This window comes from Aplysia californica, unplaced genomic scaffold (genome assembly GCF_000002075.1).
Source record: "Aplysia californica isolate F4 #8 unplaced genomic scaffold, AplCal3.0 scaffold01193, whole genome shotgun sequence".
NCBI classification, from domain to species: domain Eukaryota; kingdom Metazoa; phylum Mollusca; class Gastropoda; order Aplysiida; family Aplysiidae; genus Aplysia; species Aplysia californica.
Genome location: NW_004798463.1, coordinates 43,070 through 56,217, shown reverse-complemented (window position 1 = coordinate 56,217; position 13,148 = coordinate 43,070). Strand labels below are relative to the sequence as shown.

General features: G+C 39.7%; 2 protein-coding genes across 3 annotated transcripts in view; one reads left to right on the top strand and one right to left on the bottom strand.

The window, feature by feature from the left end:
- Positions 1-1,424, bottom strand: part of LOC101862235 (polyadenylate-binding protein-interacting protein 1) — a 19,244-nt gene extending 17,820 nt beyond the window's left edge. For both annotated transcript variants that reach the window (XM_005112130.3, XM_035973391.1), the window contains exon 1: positions 1,116-1,424. In XM_005112130.3, coding sequence (XP_005112187.1) covers positions 1,116-1,296 — 181 coding nt within the window. In that variant the 5' untranslated portion in view covers positions 1,297-1,424. The remainder of the gene's footprint in view (positions 1-1,115) is intronic.
- A 471-nt stretch (positions 1,425-1,895) lies between these two features.
- LOC101863155 (post-GPI attachment to proteins factor 6) overlaps positions 1,896-13,148 on the top strand; it is a gene marked incomplete in the record, with an annotated part of 22,881 nt that continues 11,628 nt past the window's right edge. The window contains 5 exon segments of the mRNA XM_013090250.2: positions 1,896-2,138; positions 4,989-5,137; positions 6,434-6,602; positions 8,175-8,376; positions 10,038-10,171. Coding sequence (XP_012945704.1) covers positions 5,008-5,137; positions 6,434-6,602; positions 8,175-8,376; positions 10,038-10,171 — 635 coding nt within the window.

Genomic DNA, 13,148 nt, shown 5'->3' with positions numbered 1-13,148 from the left:
CTTTCCAGCTTCCGTATTTTGAATTTTTAAAATTTGGACCCCGAACACTCAAGGCCATTATAATGAAGGGAGTGTATACAGACCCGGTAACCGGGAACAAAGTCACAAAATATACAGACCCGGTAGGGGAACTCTTGTGATTTCGGAAAGTTTCAGCGTCCTCCTGGCTCAGGGTAACTTAGGTTATTATCTAGATCTCTATGACCTCGGTCTACATCTAGACAGACATTTCATCCTTGATCTGGTTGCGAGGCTAGCCTAGATCTAGATCTATCTAGAGATTTAAATGAACATTGCGGATGTCTTTTCGATGAATGATCGTTTTTCCTCCGTTTTGGAGTTGGAGGAATCACAATTTGAAGAAAAGAACAATGTCATAATTTCAATTGAGCAGTCACCCTCTCTATTTCTCTCTCTCTCTCTCTCTCCATCTGTCTCTGTGTATCGCAAAATCACAAAAGAGTTCCCAAACCGGGTCTGTATACTTCGTGACTTTGTTCCCGGTTACCGGGGTCTATACAGTATACACTTCGTAACAATAACACTGAACTGTAGGAACATGCTGACAAACAATCAAATCTGTAGAAATGTGTGTGAGATGGAATGCCTCAGGAAAACATTAACATAAGAGATAAAGACAATAAAGTGAGAAAAAATAAAAGAGAACAAGTTGGAACAACACCACGTACGAAATACATTGAAAAAACAACGCATTAAATGGCCCATGTCCATGTGGGCCAATAAGTTATAAGAGCAGCCTTCTTTGAAAATGTGAGTTTTGGTGTGTGATCTGCAGCAAACAATACTGTACTTTGACCCCCGAAGCAGTGCATCTGTGTGCTGGAGTGAAAGTCAAAATTTACCAAATGGTAACATCATTTGAAGCCTATCATTAGATTGGAATTTATGTGATTACAACACAAGTTGTCTCAACCTTACCAGGCAAGGCTTTCGGTGCCTTCGGTCAAAGGACAAGATTTAGATTTTTAAGTCAAGAATTAGTTCTGCTCTGACCAGACAACATGGATCCTTTGCTTGTCAAATGGTGAGGCTAAAATGGTAGAGTAAAGCCTGAGATTTAAGTCTAAGTCTAATAGACTAAAAAAAGAGTTCACCTGGGCCTGGTGGTGTTGTGAGGCGAGGCTCCATCTGGTTCTGCGCCTCGTTAGTCTTGACAGTGTTTATGACTCTATCCACAGACGATTGACCTGGTCTTCTTCTTGCCTGAATGTCAGAAGGCGGGCCTTTTGACCACGCTCCAGTATAGGGTATACCCGTATTTTCGTTTGACGACATGCTTTTCTATTGTCTATTGTCATATGAGATGAATTCGCGAAAGATATGAATACAATTACAGTACAGGGCTGACCACGATTTAGTCTGTTTGTTGGTTCTCCAAAGTTGCCAGATTTTTCTCCTGTAAGCAGATCAAAGTTGCCTAACGCCTGGGAAAAAATAGACATTATATCACAGGCCTATGGTAGGAACGGAAAATGTCTAATTATAGGAGGAAACCCCTATAAGACACATTGCCCAAGTGTCTCATAAAGAGAGAAAATATATATATATGCATTGAAAGTTCAAGTAAAAAGTGTTACTTTGAGTTTTGAGTACATAACATTTACTTCTCTCAACGAATAACATCATTACTGTCCGCTAAGCAAAGTTTACGAACAGTTAGTCTAATCGTTTTTATACTCCCCTCAAATCAGAATAGTCTTAATTATTGTAAAAAACAATAAAATAATTTTGTTTCTACTAGATACTCTAATTAATGTAGCCTTTGAATCTAGAGTGGCGTATTGTTTAAGGAATGTTTTTTCAATTTTCTATTTGGCATATAATATGTAGACAGGGGAAGTCACTCTAATTTCATTTTGACGGTTATTGATTGTGTTTATGATAGGGATAGGAAGGAAGGGAAGAAAAAAGACCAACCCAAAGACCAAGAGTCGGTCGCACCTAGGGTCCTAGGCCCAGAATGATTTTCCCTTCAGCGTACTACTGACTGACTGGTCTGATTAGGCCTAGATCTACATCTTTCATAGAACTTAGTTGAAAGAAGCGATCCCAACTTTCCATGGCCCACTAGCTTGGCTAAGAGCTAAGTCCTGGTCGTTATTTTTTTAAGAAACACAGTGAGTAGACTAGAAAGTAAAGGGCCTCATGAACTTGTTGATGATGTTATTGTTTGTTTGGCAGGGCAGGCCTTAGAATCTAGATTCTAGATCTAGATATAAATCTAGATCTAGCCTTAGATCTATAGGTTTTTTAAATTAATATTATTCTAGATCTCCTATTCTCACAGGGTGAGAATAATGACAGCCTACTATTCTGCCATACTGCGAGTACTGGGAAGAAACATTTTTATTCCCGAAGTGACTAGTCTAGATCTAGATCTAGATCTATCTAGATTCTAGAATCTAGACTAGATCTAGATCTAGATCTAGATCTGGATCTATTTCTCCTAACGCTCTGGAAAATAAACTTGAAGATACTTCTCTGAACGGTTTTCGTTCTCGAAATTTTTTTGTTTATTAAATTTGTGAGAGTTCGGCGTCATCTTTCTTTTTGCCACTCTGCGAGGACTGGGAAGAAGCATTTTTTGCATCGAATTCAATTTCTAGATCTAGATCTAGAGATTTTTAAATGTTTGAATATTAAGGTACTTCAATTGTGGTTGGGACAACATTCCCGGTCTATACTTCTTTTGAAAATGTCAAAGGGTACTGCGAGAAAACCGGACTGCTCGACTTTGGCAGTAACCTATTTTGCTTTTAATCACCGCTAAAGCACACACACACACACACACACACACACACACACACACACACACACACACACGCGTGCACATGGGGCGGGCGCGTGCTCTCACTCACACACACATGTGCACACACACGTACACGCAAGGGCCACTCCTTTCGCAAATGGCCAAAATATCTCGAGAACGGAAACCGTTTGGAGAAATAGACTTCAAAACTCTTCAAGTTTATTTTCTCGAGCGTTCGGAGTCGGAGAAATAGAGCCGGCCTTTTTTTTTTTTTTTTTGCATCGAATTCAATTTCTAGAGTTAGAAATGTTTAGCTGCTACTGAACTGTTCGAAATACTTCAAAGGCGTTACTTTTAATTTACTTTGAAATTGTGATTTTTCGCATTAACTTTTATTAACCCATTCGTTGCTAGGTGGTGTGTGTTCCAACTGCCAGCACCGATTTCTAGCTAACCTCATTTCACTCTATGCTTACTTGTGGGGGTAAATCTCTATGCAGAAGAATTATTTATATCTAGAACCAGATGAGTAGTGGTAAATCTCTATGCAGAAGAATTATATCTAGAGCCAGATGATTAGTGGTATTATATCTTATAAAAATCTATAAAATAGGCAGTCAGAAACGGAAAATTTTGTCAACTTTCCGTGATGTCGTGTACAGCTCAAAGTCAAAGCTAAGAACAATAATAAAAGCATTTTCATGATGTATCATACGTCATGAAGGCAATGAAGGGTTTATAAATTTAGGTATATTTGCAGTTCAATAACTGCATTCAAGTTCACAATCTGAGGATTGTCTGTTTTCAGTAAATTTTTACTTTCACTCCAGCACACAGACGCATTGCATTGCTTTGAGGGTCAAACTGTGTGCAGTATTTTTTGCTGCAGATCACACGTATAGCCACTAAAACTGTCGCAAATTAATTCTTTTCAAGAGAAATAACTGTAAAACGTCAAATTATTTATAAGTTAAAATCCTCCAGATGTTTTTCTTACTTCATGGCCGCCTGAAATTGGTCCAAAGCGCGGAAACTACTATTTTTGCAATTAAGTTAAGTATGGTTAAGTTCCATTATAAACCATCAAATATTTTTAAAACGATTACTAAATTAATATGCAACGAAGTGTATACAGACCCGGTAACCGGGAACAAAGTATACAGACCCGGTAGGGGAACTCTTTTGTGATTTCGGAGGGTTTCAGCGCCCAGACCCGGTAGTGTGTGTGTGTGTGTCTGTGTGTGTGTGTGTGAGTTAAAGAGAGAGAGAGAGAGAGAGAGAGAGAGAGCGCGCAGGGGGAAGTGCTAGCAAAATGTATATAATATGACATGTCTGCCAGTTGGCAGGAAGGAAGGAAAGACAGAGACAAACAAAGAAAAAAAGAATGCGAGCGATACAGAGAGAGAGAGAGAGAGAGACTGCTCGATTGAAATTATGACATTGTTCTTTTCTTCAAATTGTGATTCCTCTAACTCCAAAACAGGGGAAAAACGATCGTTCATCGAAAAGACATATCCGCAATCTTCATTTAGTTTTAGATCTAGAATCTAGATCTAGATCTACAGTCTAGATCTAGGCTAGCCTCGAAACTAGATCAATGATTTATATCTGTCTGTCTAGATCTAGACCTAGGCCATAGATTTAGAAGAACCTAGTTCTACTCTGAGCCAAGAGGGTGCTGAAAGTTTCCGAAATCACAAAAGAGTTCCCCTACCGGGTCTGTATACTTTGTGACTTTATTCCCGGTTACCGGGTCTGTATACACTCCCTACAATATGCAAACCTGTAAATGAAGTCGATATATTATATTCTCATGTTCAGCGCATCAATATATCATGTAGGAGAAAATGGACACGCAAGTTAATAGTAGCTAAATGTGAAATGGGAGGAAAAGGAAAGAAAAAGAATCCAGTTTTCTTTTCTCCATTATTAATTTATTTAGATTTGTACAAATCGTGTCAATGGAACTTTGAACAGATGTTATAAAAAGAGTTTAGAAGGGTTAAGACAAATTTATTTCACTCCCCCCCCTCCCCCGACCGCTCTCTCCTCTTACTGCTGCCCAAGATTGTATGCATGATAGGTCCAAGTAGTTATATTTTCCTTATTAAAAAGATTGAAAATGTGAAACTTGTAGGGCTGAAAAGAAATTGTTTCTATTCTAAAGTGATATAACAAAAACTGACTATTTTTATGTTGTTGGTTTTTTTTCCTTCAGATTCCCCCACAGCGAATGGATGGCAGGTTTGTCTCTCTCACGCCCGTCCCTCTCCAAAGTCTCCGCCTTGATTTCCTCCCACCCTGCGTGTTCCCTCCGACCTATAGTGGCTTTATTCCTCGCTGTTCTCTTCACAGCAATTTCAGATGGTGAGTGGTTGTTTTTTTAAATTGTTATTTCAGGGTGAAAAAATTGATGTACAGAAAAGTGGGGAAGACATGGAATAACATCAAGAGGCATGCCCGGGGATAGGGAAAGGTGAAAAGTGTTTGTTCGTGGCCTATACCCTGATCCAGGTTGAGAAAGGCGATGATAATGATCGGGGTGAAGTTGAGGAAGAGTCCAAATCATCACATTTTGAGACATACTTATATATATACATATGTTTATGTATATATATATATATATATATACGCAAAGCAGAGACAAGAATTTTCATTGGTGGTGTCTGTGACACCTAGTGGTTAAGCTCTTGGGCTCAAAACTGTAAGGTCGTAGGTTTGAATCCTGTCAGGGACCCAACATTGTGTCCTTAAGACATGCTGTAGAGCATGGATATGCGCTATGTAAATGCAAATATTATTATTAAAGTATTATTATTTTTATAATTATTATCATCATTTTTATTAGTATTATTATCATATCCTGCATGTTATTGCTTGCGTTTAAACTTCTTCAGTTACACTTATGACATCATATGTATACGCCAGAGATAGAATAAGTCCAAAGCTCATCGGCTGTGACTTGAGTAAGTACTGTTTTGATGAAGGAAAAGAACAATTTTTGAAAATGAGCCTTCAGTGTTTTGTACTTGGTAATCAATCAATGCCTTTCACCCCTGGCAGGGTATAGGCCACATACAAGCTCCTTCCATTTATCTCTGTCCTGAGCCATCCTTCCAAGCTCTTTCCAAGTGAGCTTCATTTCTCTCATGTCCCTTTCCACGCATCTCCTCCATGTTTCCCGTGGCCTACCCCTGCCTCGTGCTCCTTGTAGGTTCCACTGCAGTGACTGTCTTGTGATGTTTCCGCTGGGCTTTCTTAAGGTGTGTCCCATCCATCGCCACTTTCTTAGTCGTATTTCTACTTCTATATCCTTTTGTCGTGTCCTTTCCCACAGCTCTTCATTTCTTATTCTATCCTGCCACTTAATTTTTAGAATACTCCTCATACATCTGTTGATGAAAGTCTGGACCTGGTAATGGGTTGTTGGTTTTTTTTGTACTTTGCAACTTTCTTTCAGATGCTTTATCACGTTGGGGTCACGGGGGTCAGCTCCTTGTCACCGCTCTGGCTGGGCTGACTTAGTTTTTGGTGCTTTTCAACAACAAATTGTAAGTGTATGCCTATAACTTATGGCCATGGTAATTTTCATTTAATACTCTCAAAGCATACAGTTCTGTTCTTGAGACTCAAGAAAGAATGGACATCGCTACTTTCTTTCAGACGCTTCCGCAGAGGAGATCTGGAACTTGCCGAGACCCGTGCTGGGCTATGAAAGTTACCTAGACGTCTCCCCGGTGAGGTACATGGTACCAGACGGCATAAGTGTCATGAACTTCACTTTCCAGACGTCCAAAAGTTTCCTACACTGTCCACAAGAGTCTCTGAAATTGTGAGTAACTAAATATACTATAATTTCCTGACTGTAGGAAAAAATTTCATATATATACACTCTACGAATCCTATTGTTCTCACTATATTCACACGGTTTGTGTAAATCGGTCCACCAGAAATGTTTGTATGCTATATTTTTTTTATCATGAAAAATCCAAACATAAACCGCTTTGTTCATCAAATATCTTACTTGTTACTCCTTATGCCTGTTAAAATGTCTGAAGAAGCTCAAAATAAACAAAACGGGTTGGCTTCTTGAGTTGCCAAAGTTTTAAAAAAAGAATGCCATTTGCTTGGGGGGGGGGGGGGTTATGATATTATTTACTTTCAATTGAAGAAACTGTATTTTGGCCAAGATTATTTTGCGTCAGTATGAAGAATTATCATAATAATAATATAGGTCCTTTGTGACACTTGTAAAGAGTGCCTCTTGTAGCCTGCTGTGTTTCTCCTGTAACATTTTTTTTCCAAGGGTGGTGGGCATAGCTTCTGTTGTTGATTACATGTTCTTCGTATTTTGGACGACCCCTTTAACATTTTGCCGTCACATCTAGTCGCCCCCCCCCCCCGGGCGGTGCCACTGACAGAAGTGTCTTTAGGCCATTCCCAAAAGCTGGGACATTTCTCGTTCTAATGCACAGTAGAATTGTAAATAGGCTGATCCAACAATGTCATGCTCATAACTGTGCCTGAACTACAACAGGGAACTGCTGCTTTTTCTGTCCTAATCCTTACTATTGTCATTTTCCTCTACTTCTTTTGTATGTTTGTCACACTCTTGTGACCTGCTATTTCTGGGGTGCCTTGATAGTCAAAGCAGACTTTGTGCTGTTGAAGCTAGAGAGGTGAGCAGAGTAAGTCTGATTCTTTGTAAGGACTTACTTCTCTGTCGACATCCACCCCTTGACGCTCATATGACGTTATGCAGTTACGAGCGCCGTAAAACCTCTACTAAAACTAAAAAACGTTTCGTCGATCAGCTATGTTCACCACCCACCCAGTTTCTTTGGATTTTCCCCAACATGCCTTTGCCTTTGATGGCAAGATTTTTTAAACTATTTGAGCCTTGTGATGGTAAAGTGATAGTGCCATCCAGACAAGTTTTGCATGGTCTGCCCCTGCCCTTGTGCAATAGTAGTTTTTAGATATTGTTGTTATCATGAGTTGTTCTAGAAAAGGGAAGATACAGTCGACGAACATGTTGAAGATCACTGTCAAGGGGAAAAGTGGTCTTCTTAGGCAAGTGGCCCTCCGTAGAGAGAAAGTGGCATTATAATATAGAACTTTACTTTACTTTTACTTTTCCGATCCAGCGGCCATTTGGGTTCTGTCGATATGGCAAAGAATTTGCAGGTTTTAATCAGCTGTGCTTTGTCGCTGTTTGGAGTATTTCTGATGTCTGGGGAGGCAGGTAGGTAGGTGCTACCCAGGTCACAAAGTGCTGGGCAGTTAAAGAGGTGGTGTGGTACATAATGTAGAAAAAATGCATGGGTGGGGGGAGTGTGTTATGGTCGTTTTTATTTTTAAGTACGTTAATTGAAAGAATGTATATTTTTGTTTTTTGTTGCAGTTTACTTCAACGGGGCGGCCTCCCTTTGATCACGCGGACCAACTCGACTTTCCCCGACAACTTTCTGGTGAACGATGACCCGTCCTTGCACTTCTCGTTAAGACCAGGCGTTTTGTTCAGTTTTGGATTGAACCAGCCCCTGCCAGGCTCCTGGTACGTGGTGGCCTATCACGAAGGTGTCGACACCAAAATCAGACAGAAGGTGGGTTTGTGGCTCGTGCCCTTGAGTTTGAGGAACTGAGCCGAATCTTCGATGTTGTTTTCGTGGGTGGTTGGCGGGTGCTCTGGTGTGGTTTGCTGCCTTTTTCTTTCCTATCAAACATCTATCGTCCTTATCTCCCCCTTCTTTTTTTTGAATGATTATTACTCTCTTGTAACACCTCTAATCTTCTGGCGCTCCTATGACCTTATGCAGTTGCGAGCGCCGTAAAACCTCTACTAAAACTAAAGACTAAAAACGATATTGTTTATTTCTGTAGACCTCAGTATGTGAGGCGGCGTGGTGAAATCAGGCGCTCGTTAAAATAATCAGTGAAGAAACTCGCATTTTCCCGCAAGTTTTTGAATTTTTATTGATTTTTTTTTCTTTGCTCAACACCTCTCATGATCATTAAAGAACACATTTCTGTTTGAATTTTACTGAAAACGTTGATTAAAGGCATAAAAAAAAAGTAAATTTTTAGTTTCCACGGACCCTCCAGCTAAGGAAATCTAAATTTTGACATCCATTTTCTCAGTAATTTTACCTCTGAAACCAGGGGACCCTTGCCTACTTCAGCCACAAATATTTCCGCTTCTTTTCTCTTGCAACACCTCTAATCTTCGGCGCTTATAATATGACTGTATTGTGTAGCGAGTGCCATATATATAGTCTAGCACACAGGAAGCGAGCATGTACGTAAGGAAACATGCACATAGCCAATCAGGCACACCAAGCGAACAGATTTTCAAATCCCACATTTTTTCTTGTACTTATTTCCTTTGTATTTAAAACACACACATGAGGAAATTCGCTGTATAGATTACCACCTTCTGGTGGGGGTTTCTGTGTGCTATTTTTATGCTAGACTGTTAGCTCTTTCTTTGTTCTTTTACTTCTGAATTTTCACCTGCTTCTTTGGTCGTACGCGGGTGGTTGGAGGGCGCCTCTGGTGGGTCCTACTCCTTTACTTTCCCCTCTGTTGATTCTGTCTGTCTGTCTTAATTTTTCCCAGCACTAAATTACCATTATTGTGTCGATGTGCTTCTCTTTACTCAAACTAACAAACAAACTTTGGTAGTACTGCGGTGGAATCAGGCGCTCGTCAATTTTTGTGCTTGGGGAGTTATTGGTACCATCTGAAAGCTGATTTGTTTGCCTTGCTTTCAATGAAATAAATGTCCATCTATCTTGAATAGAACTCAAGATATTTGTGATTAGAGGAAGTGCGGTCGCCTGGTTTCAGTGGCGAAATTAGTGAGAAAATGGTCGCCAAAGTTAGGTAACTCCAATGGCCAAAAAGAGTCCTTGAAAACAGAAAAATGACATTTTTTGTGCTTTTAATCAATAATTTTCAATAAAATTCACATGGTAATGTGTTTTTGTATGGACATAAAAGAGGTTGAGCCCAAAAATAAAAATTCGATAAAAATGTGCAAACTTTCGGGAAAACGCATGTTTTTCTGATTTCTGTATTTTGATGAGCGCGTGATTTCACCACACTGCCTCACATATGATATTGCTTTGACGTTTATCTCATAACTTTCTTTGAAAGTGCTTTTTACGGGAGTTTATTTTCAAAAATTTCATCACCACGCTTTGTATGGTTTTTTTTACCCCTGAATTAACTTATATTCTTTTTTCTTTCCCTTCTATATCTCCAGGGCTTCAACGACGGAGACAAATGTATATATTCTTACATGTCTCAGCTTCAGTTAGGACCGCCTGTGAAGGCTCAGCGCATTAACATCATGGAGCGTCACATGGTTACAGTGGGGCCGCAGGATTCTATTTTTAGGTGAGTTGTTGGTGCCGGTGGCGGCAATGACCTGTGAATTGTTTTTGAAAGCATTTGCATGAAGGATCGTTGTATTATGTGTGTGTTCGTTTGTTAATATTGTAACACGTCGAGAATACGTTAATACTTGAATCTTGAATGTAGAACTGGGGTTTAGGAAGACGGGGTGCTTCATGCTTTCTCGCCCCTCTTCATGAGGGTCCATTTCAGTGTGGGCAGGCTGATTGTCTCTCCATCATCAGCTGGTTGTTGTAGCGTCTGATGGGGTCACTTTGAGAATATTGTTGTTAATTCTTTGAAGATATAGCGGGCACACACACGTCTGGTCAGCAATAAACTATTTGTCATGTTGTGGCATATTTAGTGAACCATCCTGCACAAATCAGAAACTCCAGTGTGCATATGTGCGTGCTGTTGCCTGCCTCTTCAAGTTTGAGCTAAAAGAAACAGAGAGAGAGAATTACAAGATCTGAATGAAGAACCAAGTTATTCTTCTTTTATTTTATTTTTTTGTTCCTTTTTTATTTTAAAAAAAAATGTTTGTAAGTGCCCCAAACCAGCATGTCTTCAATCGTTATCATCCAATGAGCAGATTACACTTTCTCAATGAGTTAGACAGTGGCGTCAGTGGCCTAGTGGTTAGGCTACCAGACTTGTAATTGTGAGATTACTGGTTCGGGGGTTCGAGCCTCAGCTCGGTCCGATGTTGTGTCCTGGGGAAAGGCGCACTTTGAATGAAATTCCCACTTGGCTCGATCCTTTCAGAGATGGAGGTTTATCTCGGAAGTCCCGCCTCTTCAATAACCTAATAGTGTTGATAAAGGCATTTAATCCATACCATTTTTTGAGTTTGACAGAATGTTTGAACTGAGTAAATCCGATGCAGTCCTGTACAGAGCAACGCTATGGTTCTTCCGTTTTGTTCCAAGAACTGCCATAATTTTCTTATTTTTCAGAAATGATGAATGGATTTTTGGGGATTTTTCCTTACATGACAAAAACGAGTCAATAAGGTTCTTCAGATAATCAAAGGCACCCAGTTATTTATTGTATAGACTTTCCCCTACCTTAGGTTGATCTTTGGCTATTTTATAGTAGTTGAAGTAGACTGTCGATTCAGATTTGTCTGGACATATAGAGTAATTTTTTTTTTTGGGTGACTCTTTGTAAATTATACCACCTGTTATCAGAATAAGTTATTATGTCCAGGTCTACATTTCATATTGAAACAAGTTTTTGTATCTTTTTTTTTTCCTGTATCTTTTGTCTGTGCTTTCCACTGCATCTTTCTTTCGTTCATACTATTTCTATCCTTCGTTCATGTTTATTAAGTTTGTGTGCCCACTCTATGTTTGCGGGTGGTTGGCGGGTGCTCTGGTGTGGTCTGCTCCTTCTTTCCTATCAAACATCTATCATCCTTTTCTACCCTCCTTCTTTTTTATGTTTGTTACTCGCTTGTAACACCTCTAATCTTCTGGCGCTCGTATGACCTTACAAAGTTGCGAGCGTCGAAAAACCTCTACTAAGACAAAAACAAACAATTTTATGTTTCGCGGCATGAGTAACAAATTCCATTTTGTTTTTGTTCCTTTACACAGTTCGGAATGTTTCAGAAAATGTTTGTGTGCACCCCTCAGAGGTAAACAGTTCACGTGTTTCTGCATGAGTAGTAGGTGTAAACTAAGACTAACAACACCACTGTTGAATAACCTCGTTGTCCTTCTTACCACTAATGTTTTCAAACTTTGTGAGAACGAATAACAACTCTGGCATTGTGTTTGTATGTTTACTGCTGCATGTATAACCTAACAGCAACGATAACAACAACTTACTTATATTAGAGTAAGTCTGATTCCCTGTTAGGACTTCTCTGTTGACATCCACCCCTTGACGCTCATATGACCTTGTGCAGTTGCGAGTGCCGTAAAACCCCTACTAAAACTAAACTCTATTCTCTGTCTGTTCAAAAAAAAATGTTAAGATCATGTATATTGCACTTGTAAAGTTTTACAAGCCGTAGATCTAACTGAAGTGTCGTGTTTATTTCACCTTGGACATGTTTTTGTGAGCTTTGGGCCGTGCAAATTGGCTTTCCGTGGAGCCAGACCGTAATTCGTTACATATTCTCAGCTCAGCAAACAGCCTAGATAAGTAGGTGGTTGGTGGGTGCTCTAGTGTGGTTTGCTCCTCCTTCTTTCCTATCAAACATCTATCGTCCTTATCTCTCCTCCTTCTTTCCTATCAAACATCTATCGTCCCTACCTCTCCTCCTTCTTTCCTGTCAAACATCTGTCGTCCTTACCTCTCCTCCTTCTTTCCTAGCAAACATCTGTCGTCCTTACCTCTCCTCCTTCTTTCCTATCAAACATCTATCGTCCCTACCTCTCCTCCTTCTTTCCTATCAAACATCTGTCGTCCTTACCTCTCCTCCTTCCTTTTTGTGTACTTTACTCTCTTGTAACAATATGTTACATATGTATTCATCGTCACTTTTAGGACCTAATTGTGTTGCAATTGCCACAAAACTCTAACTAGAATTTTAAAAAGTAAGCCTAAATAAATAAAGATAGCGCCACCGTGAGTTGTGTGGCCCATGGTACAACTAGATTGTTTGCGCGGCAAACAGCTCTGATAGTAGTGTGAATTGTGACACTGATGGTAAAACGTTGACAGTTGACAGTGTCTAGCGTACATTGGCCTACTTAATTAATGCTGAGGGTGTTAGCTCTGCTGTGTTTGCTCCCGTCTTTCCTATCAAACATCTGATTCTGTCGTTTGTCCGTATCTCCCCTCCTTTTAATTTTGTATCCCGTACTATCCAGTAACACCACTAATCTTCGGCACTTATGTATGTGACCTATGTGTGTTGCAAGTGCCGACCGTACTATTTTTACTAAACTTTAAAAACTTTCATAACTGACTGAAGTTAACCTTTTTACGTTACAGTTTGACATTTTTTTTTATCTCAAAGAATACA